This window comes from Canis lupus, chromosome 10, assembly GCF_048164855.1.
Source record: "Canis lupus baileyi chromosome 10, mCanLup2.hap1, whole genome shotgun sequence".
NCBI classification, from domain to species: Eukaryota; Metazoa; Chordata; class Mammalia; order Carnivora; family Canidae; genus Canis; species Canis lupus.
The window spans coordinates 72,262,063-72,286,285 of record NC_132847.1 but is presented as its reverse complement, the minus strand read 5'-3'; the positions used below and the strand labels follow the sequence as shown (position 1 = coordinate 72,286,285).

The 24,223-nt window shown below is 41.1% G+C and overlaps 1 protein-coding gene across 7 annotated transcripts in view; it reads left to right on the top strand.

Moving 5' to 3' along the window:
• ASTN2 (astrotactin 2) overlaps window positions 1-24,223 on the top strand; it is an 851,085-nt gene that overhangs the window by 664,426 nt on the left and 162,436 nt on the right. For all 7 annotated transcript variants that reach the window (XM_072842536.1, XM_072842535.1, XM_072842534.1 and 4 more), the window contains one exon: window positions 2,786-3,051. In XM_072842536.1, the coding sequence (XP_072698637.1) occupies window positions 2,786-3,051 (266 nt within the window). The remainder of the gene's footprint in view (window positions 1-2,785; window positions 3,052-24,223) is intronic.

The window sequence follows — 24,223 nt, the reverse complement described above, 5'->3', positions numbered from 1 at the left end:
GGTTAGTTACATCTTTAGCCCAGTATCTATGTGTGTTCATTTGATCAAGGGCATTTTTACTTCCAGCACCACATTTCGTTTCCAATTAAATTATGTGCATATGGTAAAATGCTGTGAGGTGTAGGCCATCTATGTTTTAAAATATGAGATTAAAATAGTCATTTAAATGACAAATTGGTTAATAGAAAAGACTGGGATCATGTGATGAAAGGAACACTAACTCACCATATGACCTTGGAAAGTCTTCCTTTGGGACACAGTTCCCCCTTGTGTAAAATGGGAGGGTTGTACCAGATTAACATTTTTCAAAGGTGTGCTTTTTCAATAGCTTTTGAAAGATGTTTTATGGAGAAAGAATGCCCCCCTCTATGTTTTCCTCATTGGAGATTCACAGTTTACATGTATGATGGCCTAATTGATTCCAGTGTTTTCAGTTTAATTCATTATACTGCCACACTGACCAAAGACAGAGTCTCCTTCTGAGACTCAATTTCCCAAGCGATTACCTAGGACTGGAACCAAGGTACCCAAACTTATTCTGTAAAGGAGCAGATAGTAAGTATTTTAGTCTCTATGGGTCATAGCATCTTTGTTGAAACTACTCGATTGTGCACTTGTGTGTGCCCAGCCACACATAACACATCAATGAATGAAGGTGCCTGTGTTCCAATAAAACTTTATTTACAGAGAGAGAGAGAGAGAGAGGGCTAGCTTTGCCCCATGGACCACTTAGTTTACTGACCTCTGAGGTCAGAGTGTGAGATAACCCCCCTAATGTCTTGTAGCTCTGGCTGTCCTCTAACCCTCTCTCCTCAATGGTTATTCTCTCCCAAGTTTGAAGTCACCCTTCTCCAAAACTAGTCCTCTGGCCTGCACTTCCAAAAGTCATCATCATCATCTTCTTTCAACTTGTCTGTGTATAAGAGTGTCTCTGTCTGCCCAGATGCTGAGATGCCTTCTTCACAGCTTTGTTTTGTTTATCTTGTAACTACCCTTCTTTAATCCCTCTGAAGGATTGGTTAGCTGGAATTTGCCTTGTCTTCCTCCCTCAGAGCCTTTGATCTGATGCTCATAAGCATTTGTTGACAGCCAGACAGAAAAGGTGGAGCCCAGATCCCAGGCCCGAGGGCCCAGAGAGTAATGAATGAAGGCTGCATTTATTTGTATTTCTAATTGGCAAGCCCATTTCCAGATCAGCTGCATGTCACTGCAAGCTGAGAGCTAGAGCAGGAGATAACCCTACTTTTTCTTAGTCCTTGGTGCCCAGGGCTCTTGTCTCCACTGAGGCAGGAGCACACCTTAAGTTTACCAGGATTGGAAGAAGCTGATGTCTCGACCAAATTCTGTCCCTTATTGCAGGCCACCCTGTTTGCCACTCAGATTATGCATTACACAAGTCTGAGAACACCATTCATATGGTCTGTGATGTAAATGGAACTCTTCAGGTTGTACAAATCACTTTGCTTTTTGATATAGCCATAGCCATTCTCTTTTTATGAAGTCTTATATAGAAGGCCAGTCTATAAAAAGAGATACAAGTGGAACTGCTCTATTTGAAGCTGAGATGTGGGTCTTGGGTTTCATCTACCCAGTTTCCCTCCTGCCCTCTGCAACCATCCGTTGAGGTGCTTCTTGGGATCCATAGAATTCCTCGGAAGGATTTCAGAGGCTCTAAACTAGATCATGAATGTCAGTCTAGCCATTCAGAGTTCTACAGCCTCCCTCTTTGATGAAGTCTCAAGTACATCCCTAGCACTGTGCTAGACACTGAAGCAGATGGCGGGGAGAAGGAGACAGGAGTGGGTGACATGGTACCAACTCCAGGAGTTGAAAATACAGTTGTAGAGGTTGGCAGAAAATGGGATGAAAAAATGATCTTAACAAGATTAGGGTTTATCAACAGAAATACTCAGAGAAGAAGAGCTAGAGCAAGGAGAAAAGACTTCTGAAGAGGGTGATGTTGGAATGGAGCACTGATAGGTGGCAAACATTTGAAGAGGCAGAGGGGAAGAATAGGGCAGGTGAGCAAAGACACAGAGGTGGGAAATGCTAGTTGTATGGATCAAGAGAGACAGCACTGAACAGAGCGTGGGTAATTAGATCTCAGTGTGCACAGGAAGAAGGCAGGGAAGGACTTTTGAACAAGGGAACAGATGAGCACAGAAAGAAAGAGGAAATCATTTCTTTTCCAGACAGGTCCACCTCCTTCTGTCTCATTTACCACTCATAACTGTTTTAGTCAGTATTATAACTCCATTTTACAGAATTAATCCTCACAGGCTTTTGGGTATTAGGAGATCTTCCCAAGGCCCATTGCTATTATCAAGCAGAATTGAGATTTAAATGGAAATTGACTTGACTTCAGCTTGCGTTTCCCCCATAACATGAAACTTCATGGAAAATATAGGACTGGAGCAAGTTTTCAAAAGAAAGTTATAATTTGTATAAATTGACACTAGACAGAAATTCCTTATTGGGAAAATATCTTTGAATATTTACACCTTACAGGGCCCTTGGAGAATCCTCTTGTCTTACCAATCAACTTTAAATATGGAAAAAGTGAGGTCCAGAGAAAGTAAATAAGGAGTTATTTGATATAAATAATAAAACAAGACACCACCTGACATCTGAGTCATCAGACTAGTGCTCTTTCTAAGGCATCAGGAGCAAACCACTCTATCATCTTTTTTCCTTTCCATGGAATACCACCTCCTTAGCACGTTGGATTCTACGGGTTCAAGAGTCTGACCTTTTGAACAATATTGAATTTCTCTCCCCTCTCCAGAGACCACAGAGCTGGGCAGCAAGAAGGAACTCAAGTCCATGCCCTTCATCACCTACCTCTCAGGTCTGCTGACAGCCCAAATGCTGTCGGATGACCAGCTCATCTCAGGTGTGGAGATCCGCTGTGAGGAGAAAGGCCGTTGTCCATCTACCTGCCACCTTTGCCGCCGACCAGGCAAGGAGCAGCTGAGCCCCACACCAGTGCTGCTGGAAATCAACCGTGTGGTACCACTTTACACCCTTATCCAAGATAATGGTACCAAGGAGGTGAGTTCCCCTGACACAGCCACTAAGTCACATCTAAGTACCAATCTTCCTGCCACCTGCCCTTGTGGGCCAATTGTCTATTGGGATTGTCTTGTCATCATTATCATCATGGTGATTGGCATTTATTGATTCATTTACCATGTTTTAAGTACATATATAGCTGCTATAACCAATAATTCCTCAAATCTCAATGGCTTAATATAATAGAAGTTATTTTATGTTTATGTGGAGTCCCAAATAAATGTTTTCGATGATGAGTGGCTTCACTCTGAGAAGTGGTTCAGTGACACACCTTGTTCTATCTTGTGCCTTCATCAACCTGATGCTTCAATACTTGCTGTGGAAGAAGAAAGAACATGGAAGATCATACATGAGAGGTTTAAACAGGCCAAGCCCGAAAATGACAAATATCAGCTCCATTCCATTGGCAAGAGCTCAGCCATTGGGCACACCTATCTGCGAACAAAAACAGGGAGATATACTCTATCTAGTGACCTTGGGGAAGAAGATATATGGAATTGTTGAAACCTAACAGTCTTTGTCTCAGTATTATACTTGGATTATCTCATTTAATCTGCCCCCCCCACAGATCAGGTTTATGTATAAGTATTGGTTTGACTCCTATGAAATTGCCAGCATTTGATCTTTTTTTTTTTTTTAATTTATAGAAATAGTAATTCCAGGGAGCACCTGGGTGGTGCAGTCAGTTAAGCATTCAACTCTTGGTTTCTGTTCAGGTCATGATCTCAGGGTCATGAGATTGAGCCCCACTTTGGTCTCTGAGCTCAGCATGGAGTGTGCTAAAGTTTCTCTCTGCCCCTTCCATGCACATGCTTGTGTGCTCTCTCTTTCAAATAAATATATTTTTTTTTAAAAATGGTAATTCCATATGGTTCATCCTAATGTCATTCCCACTTTAGAAGTGAGGAACCCTCAAAGATGTTTAGTGATTTGCCAAAGTTGGTGTGCTTCAGAGCCTATGTGCTTAATTGTGAAACTGTATCTCCTATTTTTCTTTTTTCTGCATTTCTCATTTTCCATTATAGCATGCCTGGGCTTGAAGAGACCATATAAATGATTCATTCACTGGTTTGCAAAACTTTATTCATGGAACACCTTTTCTAAATGCAGTCTTTCATTTAGAAAACGAGATCCATAAAACCAAGAATAGCAATACCACTCCTTCAGTTGGGGAGAGGAAGGTAGACAAAGCATCTCTACTTTGTCCCCACTCTTCCCTCTGCAGCAATTCCCAGATAGCACTGGGCCCCAAAGAAGATAGTCTGGTAGATCCCTGACCAATACCAATAGGGTACTATGGATTATGCACTCCTCCTGTAGTATTCTATCAGACTAAATTCTAGAGAGTGATATGTGGTCAGGTAGGGCTTCATAGAGGACAGAGAGAGGATGAGAGTAAGGAGGTGGGGACAGTGTCAGGTAGATGACCAGAAGCAGAAAAGTACATGATCTGTACAAAGACTGGAAGACATCCCATGGCTAAGATCAAGAGATAGAAGGAAAGCAGAGATGAGGCCAGAGAGATCAGAAGGAGCCTGATCATATAAGTTGTTGTAAACTAGCTCACAGGAATTTGGACCCTGTCTAAAGGAGAGTGAGATGCTTAGGATATGCAGGAAGGATCCAATAGGATTAGATTCATGCAGCTGAAAGAGCCCTCTGGAAACAATCCAGATGACCATCAGTAGGAGAGCAATTAAATAAGCATAAAATGGAAGATACATACAGTGGAAAACTCTACAACAGACAAAACAAATGAACTATAGTGTCACTTAATATGAGATGAATGAACATAATATTAAATGAAGAATTAACTCCTAAAGGTATATTTTATATAACATGATACCCTTTCCCCTATTTTAAGTTAAAACAGATACATGCCAGATACACTACATTTTTGGAATGAATACAGGTGCTATAAATTATTTAAAAAGGGAACCAAGGAAATCTTCAATGTAGAGTTCAGGATGATGGTAGTCTTGAGTCGGGGAGGGCGGGGCAATGGCATGAGGGAGTCCTCATTACATGGAGGTATCACGTACCTAGCTGGCATTTTGGGTGGTGGATTTGTGGGAGTTTTCTTCTAAAGTATTAAACTAGGTAATGAGTGAACACTAAGTAGTTGGATATATTAGGCCTAACCATACATGGTGCAATAATTAGCTTAAGTCATGAGCATCATAGATAACCTAATTCTGTGCATCAGAGGTCCCCACATTCACTACAACAAAAAATCAAACATATCTATCTATCTGTATCTCTACCCCTCCAGCTTTAAGGTGAGAGTTGGGTGTGAAAATGCGAATGTGGAAATAGGGAGCCCTGTGAGGAGGCTGTTGAAGCTTCCAGTAAATACCAACGATGATCTGACCAGTGTTGTATCAGTGAGGATGAGCGAAGCAGCATGATTAGCTGCACAGGGCCGGAGTCTCCAGGACTTGGTGGGTGAGGCTGGGAAAATCCTCACTTACTGCTCCATAAACTTGGCCCAGTGCTGCCTCCCTGGACCACACTCTCCTCATCTGTAATGTGGCACAGTCCTAGCTAAGTCACAGGACTTTTGTGATGTGTTCTTGGCACATGTGGTAGCAAGAGGAGTGGTGGTTCTTTCCCTCCTTGCGTAGGAGTCAGATTCCCCATGTCTGGATTCTATGCCAGCTTCCCTCGGCATGATCAAAATATCCGTTTCTTTGGAAATCCAGCAAGATGTTTTCCAGGCCAGTTGGTGGGTGTTATCAGAGAAGCCCAAGTGTGAACTCAGTCACTAGATGTCACTATTCTCCTTGTAGGAGATGTGGAACACTCGGAGCTCTAGTCATTCATTCATTCAGTAGATTTGAGTATATGCCAGGACTGTGTCATGCCCTGAGAAGTGAAGAGTGCAACGAGTAGACTTGGTCTTTATCTCCATGGAGTTTACGGGTTTGTATTAATGAATTAATGGAACAATCACCAGTAGAAACAGACTGCAAGGTACCAAGAGGAGTCCAGGCCAGTGGGTTGAAAATATGTGATAGGAGATCTTGTGGAGTTAGGGAAGGCTTTCCTGAGGAAGTGACATTTAAACTGAGTTTTAGGGGGTCGGGCATAAAGTGAATGTGGAGGGCTAGGTCTGGGGGAGTGGGAGGAGCCTGAGCACAAGCAAGTTTGAAGACCCAACTCCTGCAAAGGCCTGAAGAATGAGCAGGTGTGGCCCATTTCCTTGAGAAACTGTGTGAGAACCCATGTGGCAAGGGCCAAGACTAAGGGCTGCTCCATGGGCAGTGCTGAGGACCAAGCAGCAGGGCCAGTCCAGGCAGAGGTGCAGAGGCGGCAGTGATGAGTAGTTTGGCACCAGGTGGTGGGAAGCCAGAGAATAGTTTAGGCAGGTAGCCAGGCAGGGGTGCCATCTTCTCTTGGGCTCGCCTTCTCTTAGTCATCCCTGCTCGAAAACGTTAGAGCTCGGTGATAATCTGGCTTCATTGACATTCCGGCTTCTTCTCCCTGGCCCCAAACCCCAATGGTAGGCCCTTTTAAACTTGTGTTACAGCCTAAGGGCTGTGATACATTAGGTTTTTCCAGTGGAGCCAGGATAAGGTAGGAGTAGGTGGGACAGGCCGACTGTAGGTATGGAAATGATCTGGAGGGAATATGGTCACTGAGTGAGGCTGGTGTGATGAGAGGGCAGCCATTCTCCTTGTGATCACTATTTGTTTTCTGACTCCTCTCCAAACCTCATCACTCCTTCTCCCATGGCTTATCCATGTCTTTGCTTTGCTCTGCAGCCAGAGGTAGAGGAAACATGGATAAAACACGAAAGAACCTTGGCCTGGGCTCTGACACTGAGATACAGTAAGGCTGGGGCAAGTCCTTTTTTCCCTTTCTGGGTTTTTCTTTTCCTACCTGAAAAGGAAGAGAGGCTAAAAAAGTTTCTTTGAGTTTTCTGCAAGAGACTTTGTCTAAGTGGAATCAGGTAGCAGAGGCTCTGTGCTCTCTTTAGAATCCTGCCTCAACCTCCTGTTCACTGTGTGATGTTGAATCATTTCAAACCTCAGTTCCCTCATCTGTAAAATGTGATCTTTATGGAGATCAAATGAGATAACAGATGCCTAGTGCCTGGCACATAGCATGTGATAGACAAACATTTTTCTGTGAATATGATAAAAATTATGTGCATCTAAACTTGACCCTTCTAGTTTTTTTAATGATTCCCTTGGTACTTCCTCTTCTAAGTAGTACTGGCTAACTTTACAGAAGCCCAAAATGCGAGGAACATGACATTTTAGAGTAAGATCTGTGTTTTTGCATGGGAGAGGTCACTGGTTAACCCACAAGGGCAGATCATGATTGGAGGGATTATAGGAACATTTTCTCACTTTATAAACATTGCTGGAGTTCATATTCTGTTGGTAAGGGATACTGTAGGTGGAGTTACCCATGAGTACAAGGATTTCCTTCTATAGATCTCCTGAAACAGAATGGAACCATTCTTCTATGTAAGAACTCCTGACTCCCTTGAGTTATTTGAGGTGCTCAGGCAACTTCTGAGTGCCATTGTATGGCATGGTCAGGAAGTGTCAGAGAGGAAGTGTGACTTGCGCGAGATCTGTGGGGCAGTTGTGGCTTCTGATTTGGGAACAGAATTAGGATATGCTCTGGATAGCCCTGGGGAACATTAGACACTGCTCCTTTGATGGTTGGGATCTCCTCGTATCCATCATCATAAATCGTATCCATTACCATGGTAAAGGATGATGACTTGTGCCTCAGTTGGAAAGGAGCCCTTCATTACATGTCATGCTGTGATTTAGAACAAGGAAAAAAAAATTTTTATCATGGCCAGTTTGATTAATACATAGATGTCCTCCTCCACCTGTTAAATGACCCCACATAGCCCGAAGCCATAGTACAGCTAGTTGTATAATATACAAGACTTTGTGTGGTTGTTAATTTAGCCTTTGGGTGAGGAAGAAGAAGCTCCAAGTGGGGGAAACAAAACAGTGTCATTGTGAAGAGCCAGACAGAGCAGGATTTGAAACCCATCTCTGCCATTGACTACTGGGTGACCTTACTTTTACTTATTTGTAAAGGAAACATGTGGTATCTGCCTCTATCCATGTTGGGATTGGGAATTCTCTTTGGAAGAGCTAGAGAACTGAGACACCTGGAATCTGAATTAGTCTCTGTCCTTGATTCTTATATGACATTGGACACAAATGCTTCTACCATTTTGATCTTGGTTTCTTTATCTGTACTATGAAAATTCTGGGCTAACTTTCTCTCTCTCTTGCCCCCCACCATCCCCTACTTCCTGGTGCTGTGATAGCATCAGATCTAACTTTTACCCTGAAAAAAGGGCAATATTTTGAGGTTAGAAGAGTCATCCTGTGACCTGCAATTTATTTCTCATCCGGAGACATTAACAGTTTTATTCCTTAAATTAATAGGGATGAGAAAGATGTACATATCTTGTACTTTATTGCAGTGACATAGCACTTTTGAGTAGAGAGGGGTATTAAAGTCATATCCCGTACATTTTACAGATCAAACTTTTTATTTTACAAATAGTGAAAATAAAAGTAAGACTTAAAGATGAAGAATGATTTCCCTTGAGTCACATAACCAGTTCTGAATTTGAAGTAGTTAGGCATGACTTCTGGCCTCAGCAATACCTTTCATCTCTCCGAGAGTCAGTCTCCTCATCTGTAAAATGGGTAGTCATAACTTTCCCCACAGGGCTCTCATGCAGAAAAATAAGACACTCCTTGCTAGCAATTTGAGGACTGTAAACTACTCTATAGAGGGATGATTCTTTCCTAGTGCTCAGGTCTCCTGACTTCCAATCATGTGAGTTTTGTTTTGTTTTGTTTTTTTCTTTTTCTTTTCATGCTGCTCTAGGAAGAGCCATGTATAATTTTGGTCTTGTTGTGGTTGTCTGACCTTCCAGCAGATCCTCTCTCTCTGCCAGAAAAACTTGTTTGCTCTATTTACACTTCTTGGCTCTCACTGAGAAGAGAATTCCAAATGACTGCTCTTTGAAAGAAATTAACAGCCAAGATCGCCCCCCCCCCAATGATCACCACCACCACCATCACCACCACCATGATCACAACTGCTGTCACCATTACTGTAGCACCATTGCCGCCATCTCCTTGTCTTGGTTGCTTAGCGTGTGCCAGATACTGTGCCAGGAAAAAGGATACAGAGGGGGAATACGACACAGATTGTGCCTTCAAGGAGCTCACAGTCTAATAGATGAAGCAGAAGAGCCACATAAGTAACTATAATTACTTGCATATGTTACATTCATGCATGACTTATTTTCAAATAATACAATTGACATTCCAGCAGTGTTAGAAAATTGGGAGAAAGAAACTCAGAGAAAGTCTGGAAAAGATTCTTGGGGCAGGAAAGGTGGATATGGGCAGATCATGGAACAGCTTGAGGCAAGTCTGCGGATGAGGATAATACCATCTACGAGATGCCTATCATACGCCAAAAACTGTACTGAGGGCTTAATGTGCTTTATCTCATTTAATCACCCAACAACTTATTAGGGCAGTACTATTACTGTCCCTGTTTAATAGATGAGGACACTGAAGCTCGCAGAAGCTTGAACTTGGTTCTATAAAGTTCCAAAGCTAGTCCAGGTCAAAGTTGGAAAACTGGCCCATGGGTGCAATACAGCATGCCACCTGTTTTTATAAATATATTTATGAAACATAGTCATACATTTGTTTCCATATCATCTTTTTTTATTAATTTATTTTTATTGGTGTTCAATTTGCCAACATCTAGAGCACCCAGTGCTCATCCCATCAAGTGCCCCCTTCAGTGCCCATCACCCAGTTACCGCCCACCCCCTGCCCACCTCCCTTTTTACCACACCTCGTTCATTTCCCAGAGTTAGGAGTCTCTCATGTTCTGTCTCCCTTTCTGATATTTCCCACTCATTTTTTCTCCTTACCCCTTTATTCCCTTTCACTATTTTTTATATTCCCAAAATGAATGAGACCATATAATGTTTGTCCTTCTCCGATTGACTTATTTCACTCAGCATAATCCCCTTCAGTTCCATCCATGTCAAAGCAAATGGTGGGTATTTGTCGTTTCTAATGGCTGAGGAATATCCCATTGTATACATAAACCACATCTTCTTTATCCATCATCTTTCGATGGACACCGAGGCTCCTTCCACAGTTTGGCTATTGTGGCCATTGCTGCTATAAACATCGGGGTGCAGGTGTCCCGGTGTTTCACTGCATCTGTATCTTTGGGGTAAATCCCCAGCAGTGCAGTTGCTGGGTCATAGGGCAGGTCTATTTTTAACTCTTTGAGGAACCTCCACACAGTTTTCCAGAGTGGCTATCCCAGTTCGCATTCCCACCAACAGTGCAGGAGGGTTCCCCTCTCTCCACATCCTCTCCAACATTTGTTGCTTCCTGCCTTGTTAATTTTCCCCATTCTCACTGGTGTGAGGTGGGATCTCATTGTGGTTTTGATTTGTATTTCCCTGATGGCCAGTGATGCAGAGCATTTTCTCATGTGCATGTTGGCCATGTCTATGTCTTCCTCTGTGAGATTTCTGTTCACGTCTTTTGCCCATTTCATGATTGGATTGTTTGTTTCTTTGCAGTTTACATATCATCTATGGCTGCTTTCAGGCAACAATAGCAGGGTAGAGCAGTAGCCACAGAATAGAGTATGGCGCACAAAGCCAAAAACATTAACTTCTAGTTCTTTCCAAAAAAATGTTTGACAAAATTTGGTCTAGACTAAGGAATATTAGAAAGGAAGGGGAAAGAAAGTTAAGTTATGTCAAATCCTGTATGCCAAACATATTAGAATAGAAGGATAAAACCCAACAATTATTGATTGCCAACTATATGCCTGGCATTTTTAAGTGCTTTGTGTATATTAATATGCACTCATTATATCAGTGATGTCTCCCTCTACCCCCCAACACATTTGAATATGCACTGTTATGCCCATTTCACAAATTAAAAGGCAAAACTGAGGACTTATAGTGATAAGCAAGTTATCTAAGATCACATACCTAGTGTCTTATGGGTTCAGAATTCAAGCCGGGGATGACGGTGTCTAAAATGTACGTGTGTGTTTTGTTTTTAAGAGAGAAAGAGAGGGTGTGTGTGTGAGCAGGGGTTGGGGGGCAGAAGGAGAAAGGGAATCTCAAGTGGGGTCTACTCCCAGCGCTGACCCTAACACAGGGCTCAGTCTCATGATCCTGAGATCATGACCTGAGCCGAAATTGAGAGTGGATGCTTAACCAACTGAGCCACGCATGCGCCCCTAAAGCGTTTATGTTTAATCAGTCACTCTGCAACAGGTCTGAGAGATTTAGGAGAGATCAAACTGGAAAGATGATGTGCAGAAGGCTGAGCTGTGGGCAACTTAGAATGCTGCCTCAAGGCAGTTGGAAACCATGTAAACAATGGGGAGTCCTCCTTCAGGATTTGAGTCAAGGGAAAAACATGATGAAATGTGACTTTTTAGGGTCACCTGGCTGACTCAGTCCATAGAGTATACAACTCGTGATCTCAGGGTTGTAAGTTCAAGTCGCAAATAGGTTATAGAGATTACTTAAACATAAAATCTTAAAAAATAAAAATAAATGTGACTTTTAGATGACTAACTGCATCAACAGTTGCAAGGTGAATATCAGGGATGAGGGCTGTGTAAATAACCAAGGATTAGTAATTTGAGGTATGCAGATCTCTGATTTTTTTGGTATATTTTTTTATTGGAGTTCGATTTGCTGATGTTAGTATAACACCTAGTGCTCATCCCGTCAAGTGCCCCCCTCAGGGCCCGTCACCCAGTCACCCCATCCCCCTGCCCACCTCCTCTTCCACTGCCCCTTGTTCATTCCCCAGAGTTAGGAGTCTCTCATGTTTTCTCTCCCTTTCTGATTTTTCCCACTCAGATCTCTGATTTTGAATGGTATTTTGATCTCCATCCTCAGAAAATTATGCCAAATTATACATTACCAGATTATTTTTCTTGGCAAAAAAGATACATGGCATCTGCACATTTTATAGATGCTCTTGACCCAAATGTTCTAGAAGACTTAAATAAGATGACCAGTTAGTAAGCTTTCCACCGCAGAAGTTCATATATGAGATGACTGGGAGTGTGGGGACTCAATTTAAATAATTTTAGCAAAGTATTTACAAGGGTTTTCTCTAGGTCAGGCACTATTCTGGGTATTTGAGATACATTAGAGAGCAAAACAGGCACTTATTTTGACCATCCGGAGACTTAGTTTATACTGGAGCATGTGTGGGAGACAAAAAGCAAACAATCAGAACAGTAAATAATATTGTATATTACAAGGTAAAGAGAAAAAAAAAAGCAAAGCAAACAAGTGAGGCCAGGAGTACCTAGTGGAAGATGGAGACTTGGATTTCAGAGGGTCTCAAAGTCACTCTGAATCAGTTGGGATGGGGATGCAGGAAGTATTTGTTAACAATGCAGGTTCCTGGCTTCGTCCTACTGATTATTTTTCTCTGGTAGGGTGAGGCTGAGAATCTTCATTTTCACAGGCTTCCAAAGGTGATTCTGATACACATTGAGCTTGAGAACCACTATCCAAAACCATGGTTCATATGTCTTCTTTCATTCTGAATTTCCTTCAGGGAATTCCTTGTTTAGGGATTAGGAAAGTCAAGTCCTTATAATCTGGCGTAAATCTCTGCTATTGTGGGCCACTTCCTCTCCATCTCGGTGCATTCTGAGGAGGTGCACTGGCCAGAAACCAGACTGTCAGGCAGTCCTTGGCAAGAGGGAAGATCAAAGAAAAGAGGGAGAAATAATCCACATATTACTCAACACGCTCATGGTCAATTACAAAAGAGGAACTTAATGCTTGGCTTGCCTACTTGCAAAACTGGAAAATGTAGTTATTTCATGGGACCAGAAGACTCCTAGATTCAATAAGATACAGGAGACACCCAGACTTAACAAATGCAAACATTTTTGCATGTCAGAGCACAGGATGCCCTCTCCATACCTCTGCTCCGTGGGACATTGAATTTGGTTAGCAAATGTGATAAAAAAGAGAATGGCATCATGTCTTTCCCTCGTACTTTTAATAACAGCTATTCGCTGAGCACTTCAGTTGCACTGGGAGCTCAGCTCCAGCCCTTCATGTACTTAGCTTACTGAACCCTTTTATGAACCCCGCATGGTGGGTATTATTATTATCTTTTTTTCCCATTGTGTAAACTGAGGCATGGAGAAGTGAGACCACTTGCCCCTAGTCCCTAGAAATAGGAACTAGTAGAACCATGGTTTGACTTGGGTACCTGAGCTTTTTTTCTCATTTCGCCGTATTCTCTATTAGCTACTTCCCTTCAACTTTTTAAATAATCGTACATGGAAGTCAATGTATAATGAAGACACTATCACTGCATATTACCTTCACCAGCTACTGGATCTTCATTTCTTTACTTAATAGCCATTTTTTTTAATAAAAACTACTACTGTCTATACTGATATACTCGCATTCATTCCAGGGTTAGGTCTCTTCACCCAATGGGGAAAAAAAGTGTCTTCTCATTTACAAGTCTTGCAGACCCTGTTTGCTATAAAAGACTTTCTCTTTCAATGGTGTTTTCTAGGTCAGTTTTTGAATTCTGAAACCAATGAGATATTTTTCTTCCTTCCTGCACTACTCCCCCTAAAACTATAGTCCTTTATCAAGTCTTATAGACTTTTATTCTTAAGAACTTCTCCATAACTTCACTTTTACCCAGTCTAGTTCAAGTTTTGCCTGGACTATTGCAGTTGCCTCCTCATTGGCTAATAATGAGCCTTGCCTCCTTGTGTTAACTTTCTTCCTTGTAGCTAGAGTAGAATTTTCAAAACTCAAAACTTTCTCTCATCACTTCCCTCATTCAGATCCTTAACTGCCTTCCAATTCCTTAGGATCAAGACAGAGGTGCTTACTGTGGCCTACATAAGGCTGCTTGGATGGGCCCTTCCAATTTCTAAAAAAAATTCACCTTAACTTTACCCTTTTTGCTTTCCATTTTCTAGTCACTGGCAATCTTGCAGTTTCTGGAAAGGCCATACTTTGTCATGCCAAAGAGCCTTTGCACATGCTGTTCCCTCTAATTGGCATGCATTTCACCTCTTCCACTCCTTTTTTTCTGAATTAACTGCTACTTATGCACCAGAATGCCTCCAAAGCTTCTGGATTTGATAAGCTCCCCATTCATTTATGTACTTTCGTGAGTCTTTTTATCTTTCTCCCATGGCAGTTATCAAAGTTTCTAATTATCATTATTTTCTTTTGAGAGAGAGAGTGTGTGTACTTGTGAATAGGGGGAGTGGTGGAGAGAGAGAGGGAGAGAGAGAATCTTAAGCAGATTCCATGCATGCATGTGAGATGGGGCTCCATCTCACAACCCTGAGACAATGACCTGAGTCAAAATCAAGAGTCAGGCACTTAACCGACTGAGCCATCCACACACACTCAAAGTTTCTAATTAAACTTTTATGTTTTGTAATAGATTAATTCCTATGTCTCCTCCTCCTTCACATTTTATTATTTTATTTTATGGTGATAGCAGTGCCAGTGAAGAAGGAAGAGAGGTAAACTCAGGAATGAAAGTATTATACAAGCATTTGGTCCATCCTTAGTCTGCTTCTTGATTCCTTTCTGCCATACCTTGCAAATGTAGTCGGGTCTGTGAACATTCCCAGTAACAGCTTGCTCAGTGATCGCAAGCACCCTGTTTCCCTCACTTCTAGGATATCCTACCTGATATTGAGTCAAACAATTGTCCTGTAAACTCCCTAAGGCCAGGGTCTGGGCAAACTTTCGCTCAGCATTGCACCAGCAGCTTCTGGTATCATGCCTGACTCAGTAGAAATTCGATAAATGCTCAATGAGTATAGATGAATGCGTGAGTGAAAAGTGAATGAGTTACCAACTTACACTGGTATGCTTATATGGTGCTTTCAGGTACACTGGCCCCCTTAACCCCTCGATAGGCCTATGAAGGTAGCAATGTTTATCTTCATTTTACAGATAAGGAAACTGAAGATCAGAGAGGATAGGTGACACCCCTTGAATTCCCAAAGGCTAACACATAGCAGAACCCTTTTCTAGCTCACCCACAACCACTTATTCATCACATGACCATGCAAAGACTGCCCCCAGCCAGGGCAGTGTTGGGCTTCCAGAAACAGAGCAAGCTGTAGGCCCCATCCCTCCTGGAGCTTAGCCCTGTTCACCAGGAGCTCTTCTTGGGTCATTAGAGAACTTCAGTCAGCAGTGATGCAAAGGGCCCAGAAGAATTCACAAACAGCTCTACTCAATCCTCTGTTTCTCTCTAAGAACCAAAAAGTCGTTCCAGATGTGTCTCACAATTCACCAGGCAGATGCGGCTGAAAGCAGCATGAGTTTGTACCATTATAGTCAGTCTGTGCAGTGGCTTCTCTGGTCAACAGAATCATGTCATCCCTGGTATTTCTGAGTGGAAGGGTTCCAAGGTATAAACTCAGGCCCTGAGAGGAGGAGAAACCCTTGAAGAATGGGGCCTCTCCTGGGGCCACATGTTTCTTTTCTCTTTCAGCTTCATCTCCACACTTACCCATTTTGGAGGACACTGTTAAACCCCTGGGTCTTCTGCTATCCAACCCAAAACAATTTAGTTTAGAAAACTCTAATGTATACAAGAGCAGAGAGCCTAGTGTAATGAACCTCCACGTACCTCTCACCTTCTAGTTACAACAGTGACCAACTCATACCAAGCCTATGTCACCTGATGTCTCACCTCAAACATTATGGAATTTTATGTGTAAATGTTAAAGTTCAAGAGATTAGGGCTAAAAATATAGCTTCAATACCATTGTCATTACTATGTTCTCCAAATTAACAGTTCTTCAGTACCATCAAATATCCAGTCATTGCTCACATTTAACAAATTGTTTTATATTTTTGGTACAAATTTGTTCAAAATGGGATCTAAATAAAATCCAAACATCGTGATTGGTTGATAAGTTTCTTTTAATCTATAGGCTCCTTCCTTCCTTTCTCTCTCTTTTTATTCCTTGTGATATTTTACCAAGAAAACCAGATCATTTGTCCAGTAGCATTCCCCACAGCCTGGATTTTGCTCATTGCATCCCCATGGTATCATTTAATACGTTCCTCTGCCCCTCTATTTCTTATAACTTGGTAGTTAGGTACCTAGATGTTTGACTAGGTTTGATTTGTTGGCAGTCTCCCGCAACCAGTATTGACACACCCCTAGACCAAGGTGATGTAATAGAATAACTTGAGCTTTCTAATCTAGTAGTGAAGTGTTTGTTTTCGAGGCTGGTCAAATCTGTCATTAAGTCCTGGCTGTTCCTTTTCCTCTATGTGACTTTTGGCAAGGAATTCTGAGACTTAGTCCCCTCAGATGTGTGGTTGGGGTTAATAATAATAATAATAATAATAATAATAATACCTAATTTCTCAGGTTATTTTATTAAATGAGGTGGGCTTGGGGGTCCCTGGGTGGCGCAGCGGTTTAGCGCCTGCCTTTGGCCCAGGGCGCGATCCTGGAGACCCGGGATCGAATCCCACGTCGGGCTCCCGGTGCATGGAGCCTGCTTCTCCCTCTGCCTGTGTCTCTGCCTCTCTCTCTCTCTCTCTCTGTGTGACTATCATAAATAAATAAAATTTTTAAAAAATGAGGTGGGCTTCTAACATGCTTAGCTTTCTGCCTGGTACATAGTAAGTGGAGTATGGACAGGCTCTTACTTGTCTTCTCCCTCCCATTCATCCTTTTGCTTTCCAACGTCTCCTTTTCCACATTTCATTATTTTATGATCACAATGCCTATGAGAAAGAAAGAGCAGGAAAACTCAGAAGTGGAAGGGATTATCCTGGCATCTAGTCCTACCCTAGTCTATTGCTTAAATCTTTCCCACTGTACCCTACAAGAGTCTATGTTTGAATGTTCTGTGTAAAGCTTGCCTAGTAATCCCTAAGCAGCTTGTTCACTTACTACTAGAATGTTTTGTTTATTAAGTCGAAACATTTTCCTATATATTTCCTCCTCTTGTTTCTAGTTCCATTCATCAAAACAATACTGAAATAGACTTACTTATTGACTTACTGGACAGAGCATATACTTTGGGATCAGAGAGATGAAGGTTCAAATATCAGCTTTGCTGCAAAATCCCTTTGTGTTTTGGGGCATATAAATTTTTAGAATTCTGTTTTCTTACCAGTGAAATGGGATTAACAGTGTCTACTTTATAGAATTGTTTCCAACTAAAGTGACTAAAATAACAGATTATTAACTAAAATAATCCAGGTAAGGTGCTTAGCAGCAATGTGTGGCACATCTGTCCTCTCTCTCGGTTTTAAGCGACAGTCTTTCAGTTATTTAGATCTTAGTTCTGGCAAACATCCTCTGCTCCTTCAATAACTTTCCATCAAATGAGTCTGTTCTTAATTCTGACTTAGTTTTATCCCAGCCATCTTGATTATGAGCCTCTGAAAAAACCTCCAGAATGTTTTTTGTCCTTCTTAATGATGATTTATGAAGAGTTAGGACACACAGAGACTGCATCACTTGCCTATAGAAATAAGGGTGGAATTCAAGTCTCTTGCTTCTTTCTAGATTTGTCCTTCTGTCTTTAGTGTCATGTATAGAGTAAGCACTCGAAACTTAACTTTTGTGTGGTGGGCTTACTGAAGCTCAGAAGGAGAAATCTCTTATCAATGTCACATGGCAATAGTTATGGAACTAGGATTTAAACATGTTTGTCTGGTTCTACAGCCTGTAGTCTCAGCATATAAGCTGCAGAGACTGCCTCATCATTGGCTCCTTCCTCTACACATTGACATAGACAAGCCTATTTTATCATCAAATAACCTTTTTTGGATTCTACAGTCTTTCCTGTCACTCTCTTTTTCTTCACTTTTCCTTGGTGGTGAAACGTGTGCTCTGTTTTCAACTCTCAGTCACCTCTCAACTTGGAAGCTATTCCGCCATCTAATTGAAGTTCTTGTCTCAAAGCTCAACAAAGACCCCCTCTTCATGCTCCTAGATGTAATTGATGCATAATGGTATATTGTTTCAGGTGCACAACATAATGATTCAGTATTTGTGCACATTGCAAAATGATCACCATGATAAGTCTAGCTAATAATTAACATCCATCATCACATCGTTATAATTCTTTTCTTGTGATGGAAACTTTTAAGGTCTATTCTCTTAGCATCTTTTAGGTATACAATTCAGTATTACTAACTATAGTTGCAAACCTGTACATGACATCCCCATAACGTACTTATTTTATAACGGCAGTTTCTACCTTTTGATCTCTTTCACCCATTTTCTCCACTCCTATCACCTGCCTCTGAGAAAACTCTATCTATGAGCTTTTTTCCCCCTCAAGATTCCACATACAGTATTTGTCTTTAAGCATAAGTGTCTTTTGAACACTTAGCATAATGTGTTCAAAATTTATCCATGTTTGTCTGGCAAGATTTTATTTTTTTATGGCTAAATGATATTTGTGTGTGTGTGTGTTTCTATATACACAATACACACACACTACATTTTCTTAATCCATTTATCCGTCAGTGGACACTTAGATTGGTTTCATATCTTGCTGCTATAGATAATATTGCAGTGAACATTGGGGTGAATATCTATTTTAATTTTCTTTGGTTGGATAAGTAACCCAGAATTGAAGTTGCTGGCTCATGTAGTAGTTCTATTTTTAATTTTTCAAGGAGCCTCTATACTGTTTTCCATAGTCACGGCACCAATTAACATTCCCATTAACAGTGCCCAGGTATTCCCTTTTCTCCCCAGCCTCCCCAACACTTGTTACTTCTTTTCTTTTTTATAATGGCCATTCTAACAGGTATGAAGTGATTGATGACCTGTTAACTCAATCCAAAATCCTGTTCTCAATTCTTTCTGAGAAGCATCAATCCATTCTTAAAAGAGCTTGACTTGACTCCTTGACTTTAGTTTGCTCATCCTGAATCTTTACCGGAAGTTATTACTTCCTTTCAAAAAAAAAAAAAAATGAAGGGAATACCAGGAAATGGAAGTATGGTAGCTGCTTTGGGATTGAGGTATACATTCAGTGGGGCTCTGCCCATGCCTCTGTGTTGCTTCTTTCATAGTTTTTTTCTCAAATTTTCAGCTATTTATTTTGAAGGAATCTGGAGAAAGCATAGATATATACACATTCCTATAAGTAGGTATATATTGGTGTGGTGTGTGTGTATATATTATATTATATTATATTATATTATATTATATTATATTATATTTATTATATTATATTATATATGTGTATATAAATATATATGCTTATGCATATTTCATATGCAGGAGGGTATTATTTATATTCAAGGCAAAACAGGCTTATCATGAGATTTTGAGGCATTCCAGTGAAATGTCATTGAGATCCAATTTTTGGAGTCAATGAGATCTAGATTTGAATTTTGGATTTTATGCTTACTGGTTGGATAGTACTGCACAAGTGACTTGTCCTGCCTGAGCTCCCTTGTCTTATCTGTAAGAAGATTTGCTTCCTAGGATGGCTCTGGATATAACATAATATGATATATGCAGAGAAAAGAAGGTTCAAGAATCAAAATGACGTAGGCTTATATTCTTGTTTTGTCACATACAATGAAGATACAACTTAATTATTCAGAATCTCAATGAAGATAGCATGAAGATCATGTAAGTCATAGAATTATTGCTAGCTTAAGTACGATTATGTATATACGTCACTTAGCAGTGCCTAGTATGATTAAAAATTTGATCAATATTAGTTGCAGCTTCTTTCCTCTTTCTTCATCTTCAACTTTTCCCTTTCTCTTTCTTTTCTTCCTTGTCTTTTATGCTTCTGCTCTTGATGCTGATGAAACATCCAGCACAGAGTAGGTGTATAGTTAAGAGTTATTGCCTTACCCTCAGAAATCCATTGATTAAAAAAAAACAGAAGGGTAGTCAGTTCGCAGAAATTCAGAAAGGCATACCTCTCTAAAGGCAAAGATAAGCTTAACGTCTTTTTGGCAGCTGGTTCTAATGATTTATTTTTTCCCCATTGAAAAAATAATTAACAAGAATAAGAATTATTCTGAGCATAGATGTGCCTAGAATAACTTTTGTCTATAAATAATCATAAGTAATAACTTCATTATGTTCATAATAAATAATAATTCAAAATAATTATGTTGCTTCCATGTAGAGAATATCCAAATTTAGAGCTTTGTCAACATTCATCTAATTGTCAAATATATATACATGTGTAGACACATGCATGGATCTGGCATTATTTTAGATACTTTATAAATGATCCTTAAACATTCCTTTCTGTAGGCAATATATCCCCATTTTACACAAGTGGAAATGAAACATGGAGAGTTGAAGTCCCTTTATTAGTTTGCTTAGTGATAACCCTAAAATTTGAATCCAGGGATTTGGTTCCAAAGACCATACTCCATGTCCTGTCCCTCCAGGATGTATAACATCATTTTATGGGTTAAGGGATCTAGACTGCAGAGTCTCAATATACCATGATGGAAATATGACTGCAATGAATGAGATAGGACTCTCCCTTTTTATAACCTCCCCTGCTAAATTTCTAAGTCTCCCTTTCAAAGGCAAAGATAAACTTAGTTTGTGTCTAGACTGAGCATGTCCCCTTCTGTCCTCTGACCTTTCTCTCCCTGCCCCCACCCACAGGCCCAACCATGGAATCCTTCTCAGCTGGAGCGACTGCATCCTTTAGATGCCTCCTAAGGGAAAATGGGCGTACTGGAAAAGTGAGGTCACCAGTGGCCACGGAAGAGAAATTTTGTAGTCCTTTACTCAGAAACTCACCATTAAATTAAGCTAGAATTTAGCGACATATAAACTCCACAATTTTGGACAAATCTTCCAGTTGAAACCTTCCCACTCGCCTCCCATCTCCAGATGTTCTCACCACAGGGGAGAGGAGTTACTATCTGTCAAAGGACAGCAGGCCATAGAAGGCAGGTCTTGCCTATTGGGTGGGGCTGGGAGCCTTGGCTAAAAGCTTCCCTTAGGAAAAGTGTGAGTTCCATCCAGGTTTTCCCTTCTAGGACTGAGTGGGCCAGGAGCAACGCCTTATAGGAGACAGGCTGAGAGAAGGAGCTGTTCTCTGAAGAACTTGGATTTGTACAAGACTAAGAAGCCCTTGGCAGTTCAAGGTCACAAGGCAAGATGCCTTGGGAAGATGACTCATGATTAGATGGATGAGGCTACTGATATGGCTGCGTCTTCTCCCTGGAGTTATAACTGATGTTTCCTGTTGCTCATAATTGGTCTGCTATTCATCACTTTCACAACTGCTATCAGCTCAGTGACAGGCAGGACAAATGGTCTGGAGATAGTTTGGAAAAATGTAAGCACAATCTATTGCCCTGGTGATTGAGAAGGTCTACTAGGATAACATAGATTAGACATCCCAAGCACTCTCAGTCTTCTATTCCTCAGTTGGCCACTCATCTGCATGACATTTAGTCATGCAACAAACATTTATGAAGTACCTATCCTGGGCCAGGAGCTTCTGGTAAAATAAGGCAAGGAAAATTTCAGTGGAGAGGATAGGCATATAAATAAATAATTCAGTGAAATATTATATCTTACTTCAGATATGTTGTCCAAGATTCAATGGAAGCCTTCAGTTCTGCTGGGAAATCAGAAAGGGGTTTCCGGAGAAGATGGCAGTAGTAGTGGGTCTTAATGGTAGAATGGAGGAAAGGCCTTCTAGGATGACAAAAGTTTCTTACTTGTCTGGTCTATGACAAGTGGTTTGGTGTCACTGGTATGTAGGACTGGGGCAGACTGCAGTGGTGGGACATGAGGCTTGTTGTTGGACACATTTGTGGGAAGGGCCTTTTGGGCCAGGCCAAGAACAGAGTATTTATACTCCTCTTGGTCAAAGCTCTTTCATTGGTGGGAAGTAGAGACCCACTGAAATATTTTAAGGAAAAAATGGAGAAAATATTATAATGATATAATTGATGTCTCATGTAAGCCAAGCGCAGAGAACACAGCAGAGCCCCCAGCATCTAGGAAGCTACTCTCAGTAGTAACTCTGGAGCCTGCCATCTCTGCTTCTCTCTCTTTCTCTAACTCCCTTCCTGACATTTTCTGGTCTCTGTGAAAGCAGCTCAACATGCCAAGACCCTGCAGCCAAGTTTAGCTTTATATCTCATGCCAGTTCAAGCACTCACAGACCTATGACCATTTGAATCTAATTCCTGGAGCCGGGGGTGGGGGCAGGAAACCCTAATTGGTCCAGGTTAGGCGAAGTGATGAATTTTGGTCCCACCACCCTTGGATAAAGCAACAAGATTATTTAGTTCAAATATGACTGCCAAACTGTTCATTGTATCTGATACCTGAATGATATCTATTAAAAAAAAAATCCTGTAGGTTTTTATTCTCAAGCTGAAGTACCTTAACTTAGAGGGATACACTACGGTATGCCAAAATATACCCAAAGCCACAAGATAAAGAGACAGGGGACTCTTGAACTAATAGTCTATAAGAATCACCCGGGAGTACATTAAATCCAATTCTGGATCACCTCTCCCAGGATTCTGGCTCATTGTGACTGAGTTTGGCCAGGAATCTGAGTTTCTAGTAAGTGCTTCAGGTCATTAATAAAAGAAGAGGCTCAAAGATCACACTATGAGAAACATTTTTTTTTGGGGGGGGGGAAATCATTGTTTTAATAGTAAATCCAACTCAAATGTATTGTAAAGTAGAATATGCAATTTGTATACATATTTAAGAAAGAGACTTCCAAGTAATTCTGCACTAGTCCTTTCTGGATATTTGGTATGTTTTGTGTGAAAAGCTGAAAATACCCTTCCATATTTTACTGGAAGATGTGGAAGGTTTTTAAATGTTGTGAGCTTTGGCTCTTAGATCTCGTAGGCTAGCTAGTCTTAGAAGTAAAGTTGGCATGTGATAGGAGCATGGAAAAGGTTAAGAACACAGAATTACCCTAAGGCCCTCGGCAGAGGAGAGATCTTCTAAGTTAAGGCCAAAAGGATAAGAGATACAACAAGATCATAACTTGATGTTCTTAACATTCATTAATTTATCATAGACTAATTGATTAATCAATTACGGAGCCCCTACTCTATGTCAGGTGCTAGGGATTAAATAATAAACAAAGCAGACAGGAGGGCTCCAATCTCAATTTGTACAGTCTATAAGAAGAGACAGATACGCAATGAAACAGACAATAAAATATCACACAGTAAAATAAGTTTTATGATAGGGGAAGGTGGGAGAAGATGTGTTACAAAGGAAGAGGTGTATTCCAGCTTGAGAGGGTCGAGGAATGTTCCCTGCAAGAGGTGGTTTCCAAGCTGAGACTTGATAGATTAATCAGTGGGGGAGATTATGGGATGGAGGAAGAGTTCCAGGAGAGGAAATAGCATATAAATGGCTAAAGGTGAGAAAACATGGCTAGAGAATGGAGTCTAAAAAGAGGAGTGGCAAGAGGTGATGCTGGAAGGAGAAGCAGAGATTTGAGGGGCCTGACATCAGCACAAAGGCATCCAAATAATTCATAGCCACCAAGTGGGATGTCCCACAATCTGTGGCCAGGAGGCCAACCATGGAGGGCTCAGGTCATCAGAGAGGTCCAGGACCTAGTCTGCAAGCACCTGAGCGGGATGGAGCAGCATCGGTGGGAGTTACAAATACTTCTAGCACTCATGGTGTTGCCAGAAGGTTAGAGCCTCTGCAATAAAAATATTCAACACCCTTATTTTATAGACAAGATAACTGAGTCCCAGAGAGGGAGACCGACTTGGCCAAAGTTACGCAGTTACTTACAGACAGAGCTGGGATGATCTCTCTATCCTGAGTCGCTCTTGGCAGAGAGCTTTGTGTCCAGCCTAGAATCTAGATTAGCACAATATGGAGGAGACTCTGCCAAGTATCGGATCCCTGGGTGCCATGTGTGTGTGGGGGGGAAGGTTTCATGGACAAAGATGTTTGGAAAATGCTTCCTTCTATGCATTACCTTAGGATTTCCCATTGACCATTAATATATGAATGGCCCTGAAAAGTTCTATGTAGAACAATCTGTCTTTTTAATATAGTCTTTTCCAAATTTATTTGAC